The following is a 15366-nucleotide window of genomic DNA, read 5'->3' as shown; positions in this document are numbered from 1 at the left end:
CTAGGAGAGGAAAATGGGATACCTTTCTGCTCAGTGCTTCCCCCCTGTTTTAGAGGTTCACTCTTTAGGGGTCTGTCCCTGTGACGCCCCTTGTCTTTGGGGACATACAAAATGTTTCCCTGAGGCTTTCTTATTTTTAATTTATAAAATACTTTTTTTGTCGGCGGTACGTCTAGAACTTTTTCTAGATCTTGTCCAAACAAGGTCTGCTTCAAATGGGATGCCACACAGCCTAACTTTTGAGGCTGGGTCCCCCGACCAGGATTTTAACCACAAAGCCCTGCGAGAGAGGAATTTACTAAGAGGTTTTGCATTACTACACACGTCTATGGGAATGCAAAAAGCAAGCCAAGTGTAGGTCAAAAGGAGGTTCATCTGCAGGACAGACAAACCCAAAAATGAATTCTGACTGATCTCAGAAGCAACTTAAACTGATGGCAAACTTTTGCCATCCATACAAACCCAAAGCCCGACATGGGCCCTGTACTCACTTCACCAATTATTTCAGGTGGGTTAATGCAATAACACAGACATTTGTATAACTCACAGGCAAAGGTTCAAAATCAGAATCCACAAGATTGTATGATCCGGCACCAAAAAGTGCCTGCCTCATCACAACATCAATTCCTAATTTAGCCGACATTCCCAACTTATCCAACCACCTGCACAGAAAAACAAAGAAAATATGTGATAGTAACTGGATATAGGACATTTTCAATGAAGGCTATTTGTTAATGGCTAAAGAGATCAATCCAGGAACAGCTGAAATGGTATAAGAGCAGTGTGAAAAGCAAGCTTTTACAAAGCATTTGTAGAGCTTACACCAAGCTTTGTTGAAGTTAGAACTAGTTTACACTTGTGTTAATTAGTAACACACATTAACCGCTTGCCGACCAGCCGCCGCAGTTATACAGCGGCAGGTCGGCTCTGCTGGGTGAGATCATGTAGATCTACGTTATCTCGCCCAGCAGCTAATAGGGGCTCGCTGCTGTCGTGCACGTGCCCGGTGGGCGCGATTACCGCCGGGCACCCGCGATCGCTCATTACAGAGCGAGAACCGGGAGCTGTGTGTGTGTAAACACACAGCTCCCGGTTCTGTCAGGGGGAGAAATGCCTGATTGTCTGTTCATACAATGTATGAACAGCGATCAGTCATTTCCTCCTTCAGTTAGAACACACCCAGGGAACATACTTAACCCCTTCCCTGCCAGTGGCGTTTCTATAGTAATCAATGCATTTTTATAGGACTGATTGCTATAAAAATGCCAACGGTCCCAAAAATGTGTCAAAAGTGTCCGCCATAATGTCGCAGTACCGATAAAAATCGCTGATCGCCGCCGTTACTAGTAAAAAAAAATTTATGAAAATGCCATAAAACTATCCCCTATTTTGTAAACGCTATAACTTTTACGCAAACCAATCAACGCTTATTGCAATTTTTTTTTACGAAAAATATGTAGAAGAATATGTATCGGCCTAAACTGAGGAAAACTTTTTTTTTAATATATTTTCGGGGGATATTTATTACAGCAAAAAGTAAAAAATATTTTTTTTAAAAATTGACGCTCTATTTTTGTTTATAGCGCAAAAACTAAAAACCGCAGAGGTGATCAAATACCACCAAAAGAAAGCTCTATTTGTGGGAAAAAAAGAACGCCAATTTTGTTTGGGAGCCACGTCGCACGACCGCACAATTGTCAGTTAAAGCGACGCAGTGCCGAATCGCAAAAAGTGGCCTGGTCTTTGACCAGCAATGTGGTCCGGGGCTTAAGTGGTTAAAGTGGTTGTAAACCCTTTCATATACCCAGTGAAGTGAATAGCCTCAGATGATACACAAAGATGAAACAAATCCTCCTACATAGGTTTTACTTGTTTATCTGCCGTCTTCTCTTTTCTACAAACCCTTTAAAAGCAGCTTATTTAAAGTGATAGTCAGCGCTTCCATTGAGATCAGTGTATACCATTTGCAAACAGGAGCTGAAGGGTGCTTTAAGGGCTTAAAGAAAGTAGTTTGAAGCTTGCTAAAGGGTTCATAAATGCTTACGGTTCACACTGCTCTTGTACAAGCTGAAGCCCATGTTTGCCTGCAGACCATTGCTACGCACGATTAAGGAATGCAAGCAGCACTAGTAACATTTAAAAAAAAATATATTTAGGTAAAAAAATAAAATAAAATAAAGGGGGGGGGGGCACCGCCGCATTATACTAATTATTAGGAAGGGCATTATTATTTAAATTTTTTTGGAGTTCAGTTACACTTTGACAGGGGGTGATGGTCTCATTGGGCTGGCAAAAGTCAAAGCTCCATGTACTATTCTGCCTACGTGTAAAGTAGCTCCTCTTCAGTGCTTTTACTAGAGATGTGTACAATGTAAAACAAAATTAATTTGTTTGTTAACCAATATGACAAAACGATTCGTTTTCCGAAACATGTATTGTAAATTCGCATTCGTTTTGTATATTCAGATTAATTATTTTCCAATATATTTGAATTTTGTTCTGTTTTATTTTAATTCTACTTTTTTTTTATTCTACGCAATGCTATCTTATTCTAGTCTACTTTAGTCTATCTTTTCTATTATATAAAGCAGCCATAGTAGGAATCATTATATTTCACTTTTATACCTTACTGTATTTATTGCAATTTGTTTTAGTTTGAATACATTTTCAAATAATTCATTATTTCATTGCGTTATTTTGTTTCATTATAATTTATTTAGGATTAGTTGAACTTCAACACTATTGTAATGATTTGGAAATTTGGATATATCCGAATCTACAAATAACGAAAATGTTGTCTGAATTTTGATTTGTAATTAAATGAATCGCACAAATGTTATCATAGAAATGTTTCTGTCCAAATCATGCTCACTAAGCCTAGTGCTCTTTATTTATGACAATCTCATTGTTGTACATGTTAAATTAAAAAAAATATTAGCTTTCATTTGCAGCCTTAAAAATAATATAAAAGTTGCCAAAGAGGTTTGTCAGTTTTATACTTACATAAATCCATCAATATATGTATCTGATAGTCCAGGGCATCCACCACCATATGCAGAGCTGGTTTCCCCCAACCATACTAGCTTTCCAGGAACTGTTTGATTAACAATCTAACAATACAAAGAGAAAATATTTTTATCATTTGCAATAAAAAAAATAAAAAAAAAAAAGCTTATTCTAATAACCTACTATATAGTATACTTTCTGGGGATGTGGAAATACATGAGGGTGAGGGATCTTTTCCTGGAGTTCCACTGTAAAAACTATATTGATCATGCTAATTTAGCTGTAGCTATAATTCTAGCAGGGGTTCCCAAGACCTACAAAATTTCAAGGGCTCATCCAGATTAAAATATTTAAAGCGGGGGTTCACCCTATCGACGGGAAAAAAAAAAAAAAAAAAATTATTTTACCTTAAAATCAGGCATTGTAGCGCGAGCTACAGTATGCCTGTCCCGAATTTTTTACCGCCGTACTCACCTTGTAGTCGTCCATCGAAGATTCCGGGGAATGGGCGTGCCTATGGAGACGGAGGATGATTGACGGCCGGCTCTGGCGCGTCACGCTTCTCCGGAAATAGCCAAAATAGGCTTGGTCTTCACGGCGCGTGCGCATAGCCTGTGCGCAGGCGCCGTGAAGAGCCGAGACCTACTCCGGCTGTCTTAGGGGAGAGTGACGTGCCAGGGCCGGCCGTCAATCATCCTCCCTCTCCATAGGCACGCCCATTCCCCGCGGGAGCCGGAATCTACGATGGACGACTACAAGGTGAGTACGGGGTTAAAAAAAAATCGGGACAGGCATACTGTAGCTCGCGCTACAATGCCTGTCTCGATGGTAAAATGTGTCGGGGGGGGGTGAACTACCGCTTTAAGAAAGACTGTTATAGAGTGCTTTTTCCCCCCCCTTTGTTAAAAAATAAATATAAATATACACACATTGGCCCCCCGGATTCACAAAGCACTTGCGCCGATGTATCTCGAAATACGCCGCGTAAGTGCAAATATGCGCCGTCGTATCTATGCGCCGGACTCAGAAACTAATATACGCCTGAAAATAGGCTTCATCCGACCAACATAACTTGCCTACGCCGGCGTAGAGTGGGCTCATATTTACGCTGGACGTATTTGGCGCTCCCATTGATTTTCTATTCACATATGCAAATGAGGGAGATACGCCGATTCACGAACGTACGTCCGACACAGTGCGCGTAAATTCATACGTCCGGCGTAAAGTTATGCCCCATAAAGGAGGTGTAGCTCAGCAGCATCCATGCAAAGGGCTGCACCAGGGAACACAAGCCAACGTATTTTACGAAGTTTACGTAGGACGTGAATATGACTAGGCGTAGGTTACGTTCACGCCGTAGGCAGTGATCCGATGTATCTTAGGCAGTTGTTCCAACGTGATTGTGAGCATGCACAGTGAGATGCGCCCACGGGACGGTGCATGCGCAGTTGGCGATACGTATTTGTCTGACGCTCGGCCCATCATTTGCATGGGGTCACGCCTCATTAGCAGGGGTCACGCCCACTTCCACTTACGCCTGAGAAAGCCAGCGCAGATTTGGTAGGAAGTGCTTTGTGAATTCAGTGCTTACTTCTCTGCGCTGCGTCGGCGTAGCGTAAAGGAGATACGCTACGGCGGCATAAATATGTGCCAGTGTCTGTGAATCCAGGCCATTCTCTGTCTGTTCTAGAGCTCAGTTGAAACATTTATTGTGAATTTTCAAACAAATTTATATAAAAGCTGGCCATAGATTATTTACATACAACATTTTTTTTTCTTAGCACACATTAACAACGTTGAAAACATTGACCATTTCTTGTTCACAATAATTTTGATTAGGCAAAATTTAAATGGCAAAAGGGTACATTCAGTAGAAAGAATGTACCCAAATGCATGTGGTATTTTCACCACCACTTTGTATTGTGTATTTTAAAGAGGTTTACTGGAATCATCCCTTATGACACAGAAATAGCTCTAGCACAAGTTTCTATTCATTACTCATATCTGACCAGAAGCTCGACTATGAAAAAGAGAACACAACACGCAATACTACTACACTGACTGATGGAGAAACAGCTGAAATTAGCAACACATACTGACCACAGAGTCATCCAGGAAACACAATTATGCTCAGTATGCACAGCAGCTCAACACAGACCCAACATCCCCTAATGTCATAATGGTTTGTAAAACATAACATGAATTGTAAAGATATTAATGTAGGAAATTCACAAAAAATAAGACAAACAACCAAGTTGGAAAAGCAAGATAATGATTATTTGGACATATTAGAATATTTTGTAATGTGTGGTAACCCTTTATAAAACATTGCACAACCAAAATGTGTTTTTATATTCTATTTAGTGCATAGTGAACACTATCTCCACACATAGGGGCAGATCCACGTACCTGCGCGCAAGAATCCGCCGGGCGCAGCGTATCCAAGATACACTACCCCGCCAGAACTTTTTTTTTTTTTTTCGAATCCTTAAAGAATTTGTGCCGTAAGTTACGGTGGCGTAGTGTATCTTTGGCTGCGTAATGGCGCACCATTCAAATCTCTGTGATGGGGGCTTGTTTTATTTAAATACGTTGTGACCCGACGTAAACAACGTTTTTTTGGAACTGCGCATGCGCCGTCCGTGGGGGTATCTCAGTGTGCATGCTCGAAATTTACCCCGGAACAAGCCAATGCTCGCGACGGCGACGTCATTCTACGCAAATCTGTATTCGAACGACTTACGCAAACGACGTAAAAATTTCAAATTTCTACGCGGGAACGACGGCCATACTTAACATTGAGTATGCCTCATAACAGTAGCTTTAACTATACGCCGGAAAAAGCCGAACGCAAACGACGTAAAAAATGCGCCGGCCGGACGTACATTCGTGGATCGCCGCAACTAGCTAATTTGCATACTCAACGCGGAATTCGATGGAAACGCCACCTAGCGGCCGCCGAAAAATTGCATCTAAGATCCGACGGCGTACTAAGACATACGCCTGTCGGATCGATCCCAGATGCCGTCGTATCTTGTTTTGTGGATACACCGGCGTAATTCTTTCGTGGATCTGCCCCATAATGTCTAAAATAATTAAAAGTTAAACACTTCCATGTAAATGTCTTTAAGAGAGAAGTAGGGGGGTATAGTTTTTTGGTCATACTTCTCTTCCGATTCACAGGGGCACACTTATTATGATGTACAGGCAGTTATAGGGGGATAAAGTCTGCTGTCCGCCAATATCATAGAGCCACTCCAGACTCTGGAAGAATCCTAATATTGTAGGAAATTACCCAAGTGCCTGCTTGGCAGAGTGGAGAGTGGTGACTGACAGTCACTGCTCTATGCTCAGAACAGACTGAGAACTGAGTAATCGGTGGTCATGTGATCCATAAGTTCTTGGGCTTAGAACCGAGAGGGGGAGGGGGACGGACACTGCATTATTACCAATGAGGTTATGGAGGAGAGTATGTAATTTTGTCTTTTTATAATCCCAAACGTCTCCAAGTCTACCATTTTCAAAATTTGGTTGTAGAAACAGGTTACATATTTCCTAACAAATGTTTTCGTAAGTGGAAAAATATGCAATATGAATCACTATTCAAAATTATTATGTAAACTGCATAAGATGTGTTATACATTCGCTTCTTAAAATGGAAGGTGAATCAATCTGTCAGGCACACCAGGTGATGAAGCAAAGAGCGAGTCTCACTAGTTAACAATAGGGATGAATTTGAGTTGGAGTTCGACCTAAACCCAGCCTGCTTGCAGTTTGGAAAACGGACAAACAAAATATTTAGCCTGTTCACCCAACCAAAGCCTTGGGTAATGTTTTACAAACTGGAAGACCCCTTTAGAATAAGTAGGCCCCTCTTATATTCGATCCCCCCAGGTGAAAAAAGGGATTTTTATAAACAGCTTACCTGTAAAATCCTTTTCTCGTAGTACATCACGGGACACAGAGCGGCATAGTAATTACTATGTGGGTTATAGAGTCTACCTTCAGGTGATGGACACTGGCACTCTCAGACAGGAAGTTCCTCCCTATATAACCCCCTCCCATAGGAGGCGTACCTCAGTTTTGTAGCAAGCAATATTATTCCCAATTTTCCCAGAGGGGTGGGAGCTCTGTGTCCCGTGATGTACTACGAGAAAAGGATTTTACAGGTAAGCTGTTTATAAAAATCCCTTTTTCTCTATCATACATCACGGGACACAGAGCGGCATAGTAATTACTATGTGGGATGTCCAAAAGCAATGCCAAATGAGGGGGGGGAGAAACCAAAAGAAAAGATCCAAGGTGCCATCGAGCGCAGGAACTCAAAGGGCTGCCTGTAAAACAGCCTGCCCAAAGGCCAGGTCCCCGCGCCTCCCCACGTCCAGCTGATAAAACTTCGCGAACGTGTGGACTGATGACCAGGTAGCTGCCCTGCATACCTGGGCCATAGAGACCTGGTGCTGAACTGCCCATGAAGTCCCCAAAGCTCTTGTAGAATGAGCCTTAATAGAAGCCGGAGGCTCCTTACCCTTCAGGCCATAGGCCTGAGAGATTACCTGCCGAATCCATCTGGCCAAGGTGGCTTTTGAAGCCGCCTGTCCTTTCTTGGGCCCATCTGGCAGAATGAATAAGGAATCTGTTTTCCTAATGTCTGCCGTAGCTTTTAAATAGATTTTTACGGCTCTTACCACATCCAAGGTATGCAATAACCTTTCTTCCCTAGACCTTGGTGAGGGAAAGAAGGATGGAAGAACCAAATCCTGGTTCAAATGAAAGCTTGAGACTACTTTGGGCAAAAAAGTAGAAAGGGGTCGGAGTACGACCCTGTCCTCATGGATTATCAAGAACGGTTCCTTACAGGATAATGCTGCCAATTCTGATACCCTCCTGGCCGAAGCCATGGCCACCAAGAAGACTAATTTCCTGGAAAGCAAGATTAATGGGACTTGACCCAAGGGTTCAAAAGGCTGCTTCTGAAGGACTGAAAGGACTAAATTTAAGTCCCATGGACATAAGGGGAGTTTAATCGGAGGACTAATCCGTAAAGCTCCCTGAAAAAATTTTTTTACTAGAGAATGCGTGGCTAGCGGTCTCTGAAAAAATACCGATAAGGCCGACACCTGGCCCCTAAGGGAACTTACAGCTAGCTTCATGTCTAGCCCCCTTTGCAAGAACTCCAAGATCCTGCCAATTACAAACTTACGAGGGTGCCATTTCCTGGTCTCACACCAGGATATGTAAGATCCACACCCTGTAGTATATTTGCCTAGAAACTGGCTTTCTGGCGCTGATTAGGGTAGCCAGGACAGAGCCTGACAAACCCCTCTTTCTTAAAACAAAGGATTCAATCGCCAAGCCGTTAAATTTAGCGACCGTAAGGCAGGGTGGAATATCGGCCCCTGGGACAGCAGGTCCGGTCGTAAGGGGAGAGGCCATGGGTCTCCGACTGACATCCTGACAATCAGAGAATACCAAGCCCTTCGGGGCCACGCCGGGGCTATTAAGATCACCGGCTTCCTCTCCCACCTGATCCGGCGCAGAAGCCGAGGCAGCAGCTGCAACGGTGGGAAGGCATAAACAAGGGAAAACTCGTGCCAAGGACATACCAGGGCATCCGTCCCGCAGGCCCATGGATCCCTTGTCCGGGAAACAAAGCTGGGCAGTTTCGTGTTTTCCCTGGATGCCAATAGGTCCACGTCCGGCACACCCCATCTTTGACAAATGGTCTGAAAAACTTCGGGGTGGAGAGCCCATTCCCCCGGAAATAATTGTTGGCGGCTGAGGTAATCGGCCTGCCAATTGTGTATGCCGGGTATGAATACTGCCGACAGGCAAGGTATGTAAGCCTCTGCCCAAACGAAGATCTGATCCACCTCTTTCTGGGCTGATCGACTTCTCGTGCCCCCCTGATGGTTTATATAGGCCACAGCCGTGGCGTTGTCCGACTGTACCCTTACCGGGGAGCCCTGTAATTTGGACGTCCAGGCCCTTAGGGCTAACCGCACAGCCCTGATCTCTAACAGATTGATAGGCAAGAGACTCTCCCTGCTTGACCAAAGCCCTTGCTGGGAGAGCTCCCCTAGGGTGGCACCCCAACCCCTCAGGCTGGCGTCGGTAGATATCACTACCCAGGCCACCGGATTGAAGGATTTTCCCCTCCTCAGGTTCTGGGGTGTTAACCACCAGCCGAGACTTCCCCTGACTGACGGACCAAGCTTCATAGGGCAGTCTAGGGACTGAACTTTTCGGTTCCACCTTGCCAGGATTGCGCTCTGCAATTTTCTGGAGTGGAACTGGGCATAGGGGACCGCTTCGAAGGTAGCCACCATCTTCCCCAGCAACTGCATGCAGAGACGAACCGTTGGTTTCTGTTTGCTTAACAGTGACCGAATGGTCAGTGTCAGAGACTCGATCTTTGCCTGAGGCAAAAAAACTCTTTGTTGGGCTGTATCGAGGCGTAAGCCCAGATATTCCAGGCTTGTGGTAGGAAGAAGGGCAGATTTGGCTTTGTTTATGAGCCAACCTAAGGTCTCTAAGTACTGAACTGTGGTTCGGACTGCGCGCTCTAAGCTTAGAGCCGAGTGCTCTATTAGCAACAAATCGTCCAGATATGCCAAAATCTGGACACCCCGAGTTCTTAAGTTTGCCAACACTGGTGCCAGGATCTTTGTGAAGACCCTCGGAGCTGTGGCCAGGCCGAACGGCAGAGCCACGAATTGAAAATGGTGCTGACCTATCATGAACCGTAAGAACTTGTGGTGTCCTGGGTATATGGGGATGTGGAGATATGCGTCTTTGACGTCTATGGACGCTAGAAATTCTCCCCCCTGCAATGATGCCGTGACTGACCGAATGGATTCCATCCGAAAAGACCGAATCACCAGAAATTTGTTTAACCGTTTTAGGTTTAAAATCGGCCTGACATCGCCGTTTGGCTTTGGGACTACGAATAAATTCGAGTAGAACCCCAGACCGTATTCTTGAGTGGGTACCCGTACAATCACCTTTTGGGCCAACAAATGGTCTAGGGATGCCAACAGTAAGGCCCTTTTCTCTGGGTCGCTCGGCAAGTTTGACTTTTGAAAATGAGGCGGGGGGATTTCTCGAAATTCCAACTGGTAACCGGAGGTTACCGCGGAGAGAACCCACTTGTCGGAGACTCCCTTCCTCCAGATATTGGAATATTGTTGGAGTCTTCCCCCCACCCAAACGGATGGGGGCGCCCCTTCACAAGGACGCCTTGGGGGCAGGTTTACCCTGCTTACGGACCCAGGGTCTTTTGTTTGTGAAGAACTGACCCTGTGGCTTGTTGTCATTATTGGGTCTAGTCGGCGGCCGTCGATACTGCCTAGTATTAGATGGCCCAGGTGCCGGAGCTGTTGGACGCTTAAAGGTGGGGCCCCTGAACCGCTTCTTGACCGGTAGCAGGGTACTTTTCCCACTTGTAATCTTTTCTATATACTTGTCCAAGTCTTCCCCAAACAATCTTTCCCCATGAAAGGGAAAACCTGTCAACAGCTTTTTGCAGGGAGTCTCGGCTGACCAGTTCTTCAGCCATAAAAGCCTGCGCATATGCACAAGAAACATGGAGAGACGGGATGCTTGTTGGATAGAATCCTTTATCGCATCCACTGCAAAACAAAGAGCTCTAGGTAAATCAGATAGTTCCTGAGCTTGCTGGTCTGGCAAATCCCTTAGGACCTGTTTAGTTTGGTCCTTCAGGGCCTGGCACACCCCAATAGCTGCTATAGCCGGCTGAACCACCGCCCCCATCGTGGAAAAAGAGGACTTTAATAACGTTTCCAAACGCTTGTCCACCGGGTCCTTAAACATTTGGACATTGTCCACAGGACAGGTCAAAGATTTATTAACGCATGAAATGGCCGCATCCACAGCAGGTACAGACCATTTTTTGCAAAACTTTTCCTCCATGGGATATAACACAGAAAATCTTTTTGGTGGAATAAAGATTCTGTCAGGGTGAGCCCATTCCTTATACATAAGCTCCTCCAGGAGAGGATGGACTGGAAAGAAAGTGCTAGCATGAGGAGCCTTCAAAGACCCTAGAGAGGATACTACCCCTGTAGGGGACACCGGTAATGGTAATTTAAATGTTGAGCGGACCATGTCAGCTAAGGACTGAATCCACAGTTTTTCAGCCTGGGAGGCCGAAAAAGGCTCTTCAATGGTAGATTCTTCAGACACTTTCTCCTCCAGGTCCTCCTCCTGATCCTCTAGGAAGCTTACCTCATCAGAGGAAAGACTTTCAAGACTCCGGGACCGCACCTTAGGAGAAGGGGATCTAGCCCGCTTCTTCTCGGGAAGAGATGCAGCAATTAAGGCTGCCAATCTCTCCTCTAGTCCCACCAGAGTAGTAGCCAGTACCTCCTGTGTTACAAACACTGGGGCTGGCTGGACTGGACCTGCTACAGCACCAGCTACCTGATCCTGCCCACCGATAAGCTCCGGATCCTCAGGGAGTGGGGCCGCTGCTGAGGCCCGGCCTAGGTCCTCCGAGCTGGATGGGGATCCCTTAGATCTTTTTGCGGACTTTGCCGCTTTTGACCCCGATCCCTTGGGAGCCATAGCCAATCCTAGGTACTCCCCGCAATTTGGAAGGAACCTGGCCACAAAAAACAAAGTACCCCTTATGTTGCAGAACTACCTGGGACTTTGTGAAGCTGCCTAAGGGCAACGCTTCCACTGGGGTAGCCTGGTACGTAATGTAACCTGTCCTTATGGGGGAGGAGGCTTTACAGGCAGGCACCTACCAGATGTCCAGATATGGGCACTTTAGCCCCTGAACAGATGCACCCTGAGGCGTCCTGGTCCACCAACCTGACCACTGTCGACAGTAGGAAGCTCCACCTGGCACCGCGCTCTGTGTCCCCCTCACGCTGTAAGGTCATGACTGCTTGAGGGAGCGTTCCTTTAACGTGCACCCGCGTGCGCCGTTCTGCCACGCCCCCAGCGTCACGCAACGTCGCGCCGCTATTTACGTGCACGCGCGCGCGTGTGACAGCAGACGAACACCGCAGCAGTATGGGCTGGAGACACGCGCCGCAGGGAGGACCGAGGAACCGCCAAGCCAAACAAGTTTGCTTCTCAGGCTGGTAAGCTCTTTTTAGCTTAGACATCCCCATGCATCCCTACAGTACCTGCTGCCACAGATTACCAGTACCAGACAGGGGAAAAACATATATATATATGAGAAAACGATTTACAGCCATCCTGTCTTACAGACATAGTGGCAGACTTGCCCATGCATAGCAGCATAATTGGGCTATTCCCATACTCCCCTTACTAGAGAAACCTGCCGACGGACCACGTCCCGCAGATCTCACACTTACCTGTCCACGCCGCAGGGTATTGCCAAGGACAAGAGGCCCAGCCTTCACCCTTCACCGTGGGCTTTGTTCGCAAAAACCTTCAGGGACTGGGGTCCATAGCAGGTCACCGCTCCCCTGGACCTATACAGCATCCTGGCAACAGATTACATTTGGCCGTTTAACATAGACCAATGTTCTGGAACCCAGAATCCAGCTCTCAAATGAGAAGCATTATAGGCAAAACCCCCTCGTCCACCGGGGGCCCGGGTACCATCCACTTTGGCTATGCAGCACCTTGGATGGATCCGGTTAAAACAGTTCCTAAGCTCAGCCACAAAGGACCTTGCTTATACTGTGACCACCACCTAAGACACTGGCGAAAAAACTGAGGTACGCCTCCTATGGGAGGGGGTTATATAGGGAGGAACTTCCTGTCTGAGAGTGCCAGTGTCCATCACCTGAAGGTAGACTCTATAACCCACATAGTAATTACTATGCCGCTCTGTGTCCCGTGATGTATGATAGAGAAAAATACGCTTTGTTAAATAAAGTTAAAAAGTAAATAAAAACACTCACTGTGTGCACATCCAACATAATTCACATGGTTGACCCACCACTACTCCTGTTCTATGATAGCCATTAAAAAGACTCCCCAACAGTATTTAAAAAAAAAAAATGTATTGGTACATGGGCCCCATGGCAGTGCCAAGGTACCCATAGCATTGTTTACAAAAAAAAAAAGGAGAAGGACAGAAAACAAAACAATGCATGTGGTGCTAAGCTCACCATTCATCCTCCCAGTTCAATGAATTTCCAGCATGGCAATTGTCTGGGCCGCTCATCACTTGTTAACATATGCCTCGCAAAAGCGATCGTGTACACATTTTTTTTTTTTTTAATCATTCCATTCCTTGGTATCACACTGAATATTAGAAATAAATCAAAACTTGGAGATACTGCAGACATGGCTTATTGCAGACATGGCTTATTACATACCTGAAATACTGTCTTAATCTCTGAAGCCAAAGAATCCAGTATATGTGGATTGAGAAAATCCCTCTTAGAAGCAGTTCGCCCATCGACATAATAGCTATTGACAGTTAAAAAAAAAAAAAATTACAATTAAGAAATTAAGTAGCTTATATGATTTGGTCAGTTTTAGAAGTAAACATGAAATTAATCATCTGCCCCATTGTGTTTTACAAAGACAATTTAACATTCATATCTAAAGTCAAAAAAAAAATTCTAGTTTTGGAACTTCTGGTTATTACTGCTACCCAGGGGTCACCTAGAAAGATTTACCCTCAATTCCTGTCCTGCTAACAGTTTCATCACAGAGGAAATTAAAGGGGAGTTCCACCCACAATTTCACTTTTTAAATATAAATACCCCTGTAATACACAAGCTTAATGTAGTCTAGGAAAGTTAGTCTGTAAACTAAGGTCCGTTTTGTTAGGTTGTTAGAGCATTTAGTTAGTTTATAATCTAGAAATAGACCGTGGCCATCTTAAGTGTGGGCATCATGAAGCCAGACTGTATGACTTCCTGGATTTCAGCCTTGCAGATCTCGCACATGCTCAGTGCTGCACAAGCGATGTAATAGGCTTCAGTCAGGTTTCCATAGCAACGGGAGTGTCAGAGGAAGTTGCCGCCCCTTCTCTATGCAAATAGGCTATTTGCAAGGACTACTGGGATACATGATGCCTATCCCAGAAACCCTTGCGACTTAATAGCCTAGGCTAATAAGGAGGAGGAAGTAATGAAGGACTACAAAATAAAGGTATTTACAAGCAACAAAATAAAAATTGTCCATTCTGAACACTATGAGATTAGGGCATGCAGCACAGGCAAACATAAAAAAAATGGGTGGAACTCCACTTTAAGAGAAATCTGCAACAGACTGAAATACAAATCTGACAGGGCTTCTAGCTTTCCCCTACTGTGCTAAAGAAAGGATTTTTTTTCTGTCTGCGTTGTTGCGATAGATTTTCCTCCACTTCCTGACTGGCAAAACATGGTTAGCAGTACAGGAATTGGGAGAAAATTACTAACAGTGCCCTGGATAGCCGTAAAAACCTGAGAAAAGTTCTAATCCTTCATCACTGTACTTAAAAATAGAAAAAATATTGGCTGGACGTACAATTTAAAAAGTGTTTAACCCCTTTCGAACCACCCAACACGTGCGTTTGGTGGAAAAAGTGTAGGCTTTAAGTTTGTGTAGACAGCTCTCGGCCTGGGCTAAAAACTATTTAAAAGGGACACTGGGGTGGCTAGAAAGAGTGATTATGTTGAGAGTTGTTTTCACTAGCGGGTCCTGTGCAAACTGCCATAGATTTAATGTCAATTTGTCATACCTTAGGTAAGCCTTTTTTTTAACACAGAAGAACCTTTGAAATAAGTTTCCGGTCTCAGGGAACCCTGCTAAAAATTACTAAAACAACTCTACATTAATGTGATGGTCAGTGGGGAGAATGCACATTACACTTGGTCATTGGGAAGAATTACCCTTTTACAGATATCTAAAAAGATCAATGGTGTTGTAAGAACTTATCTGAAAGGCAGAAATTACTGCTCACAGAACTCCTAGCAACCTCCAGAGGCCCTGCATTAGTCCATTCTTCTAAGAATACAGTAATGTCAGAAGGAACTACTATCTTTACTGACCATTAAGTTATGAAGTATTTGTCTGCTTCTTAACACTAATGTGCAGACTGCTTAGTGGATACTGCCCATCGTATTTCCCCAAATAAGTCTACTGTCTGAATATACAGAGAACTCGTCGACACAAATGATTGTCTGTGGAACAATGCAAAAACTGCTTGCTGCACATGCCTTTTGAAGGAGAACATCTTGTTAGGGCTTCATAGATACATTGATTCACACTGTGCCACTGCCTCTTCCCTTTGAATACTATGCTGAGGTAAAACAAATTAAAAGGTTTGTTCCAGGCACCTGTTGAATCCCCTGGAATGGCATCAAGCATTGCTGACCCCACTAATTCCTTTCTCCAAAAAGGTAAGAGTCAGGCTTT

General features: G+C 44.7%; 1 protein-coding gene across 1 annotated transcript in view; it reads right to left on the bottom strand.

Moving 5' to 3' along the window:
* The window catches only part of HPSE (heparanase), a 58422-nt gene that overhangs the window by 16623 nt on the left and 26433 nt on the right, over nucleotides 1–15366 (bottom strand). Inside the window, exons 7-9 of the mRNA XM_040326738.1 lie at nucleotides 13332–13425; nucleotides 3004–3110; nucleotides 548–662 (exon numbers count right to left, since the gene is read on the bottom strand). Coding sequence (XP_040182672.1) covers nucleotides 548–662; nucleotides 3004–3110; nucleotides 13332–13425 — 316 coding nt within the window. The remainder of the gene's footprint in view (nucleotides 1–547; nucleotides 663–3003; nucleotides 3111–13331; nucleotides 13426–15366) is intronic.

This window comes from Rana temporaria, chromosome 1, assembly GCF_905171775.1.
Source record: "Rana temporaria chromosome 1, aRanTem1.1, whole genome shotgun sequence".
Lineage (NCBI taxonomy): Eukaryota > Metazoa > Chordata > Amphibia > Anura > Ranidae > Rana > Rana temporaria.
Note: the sequence above shows the minus strand (reverse complement) of the source record. Positions and strands in the feature narration are given on the sequence as shown.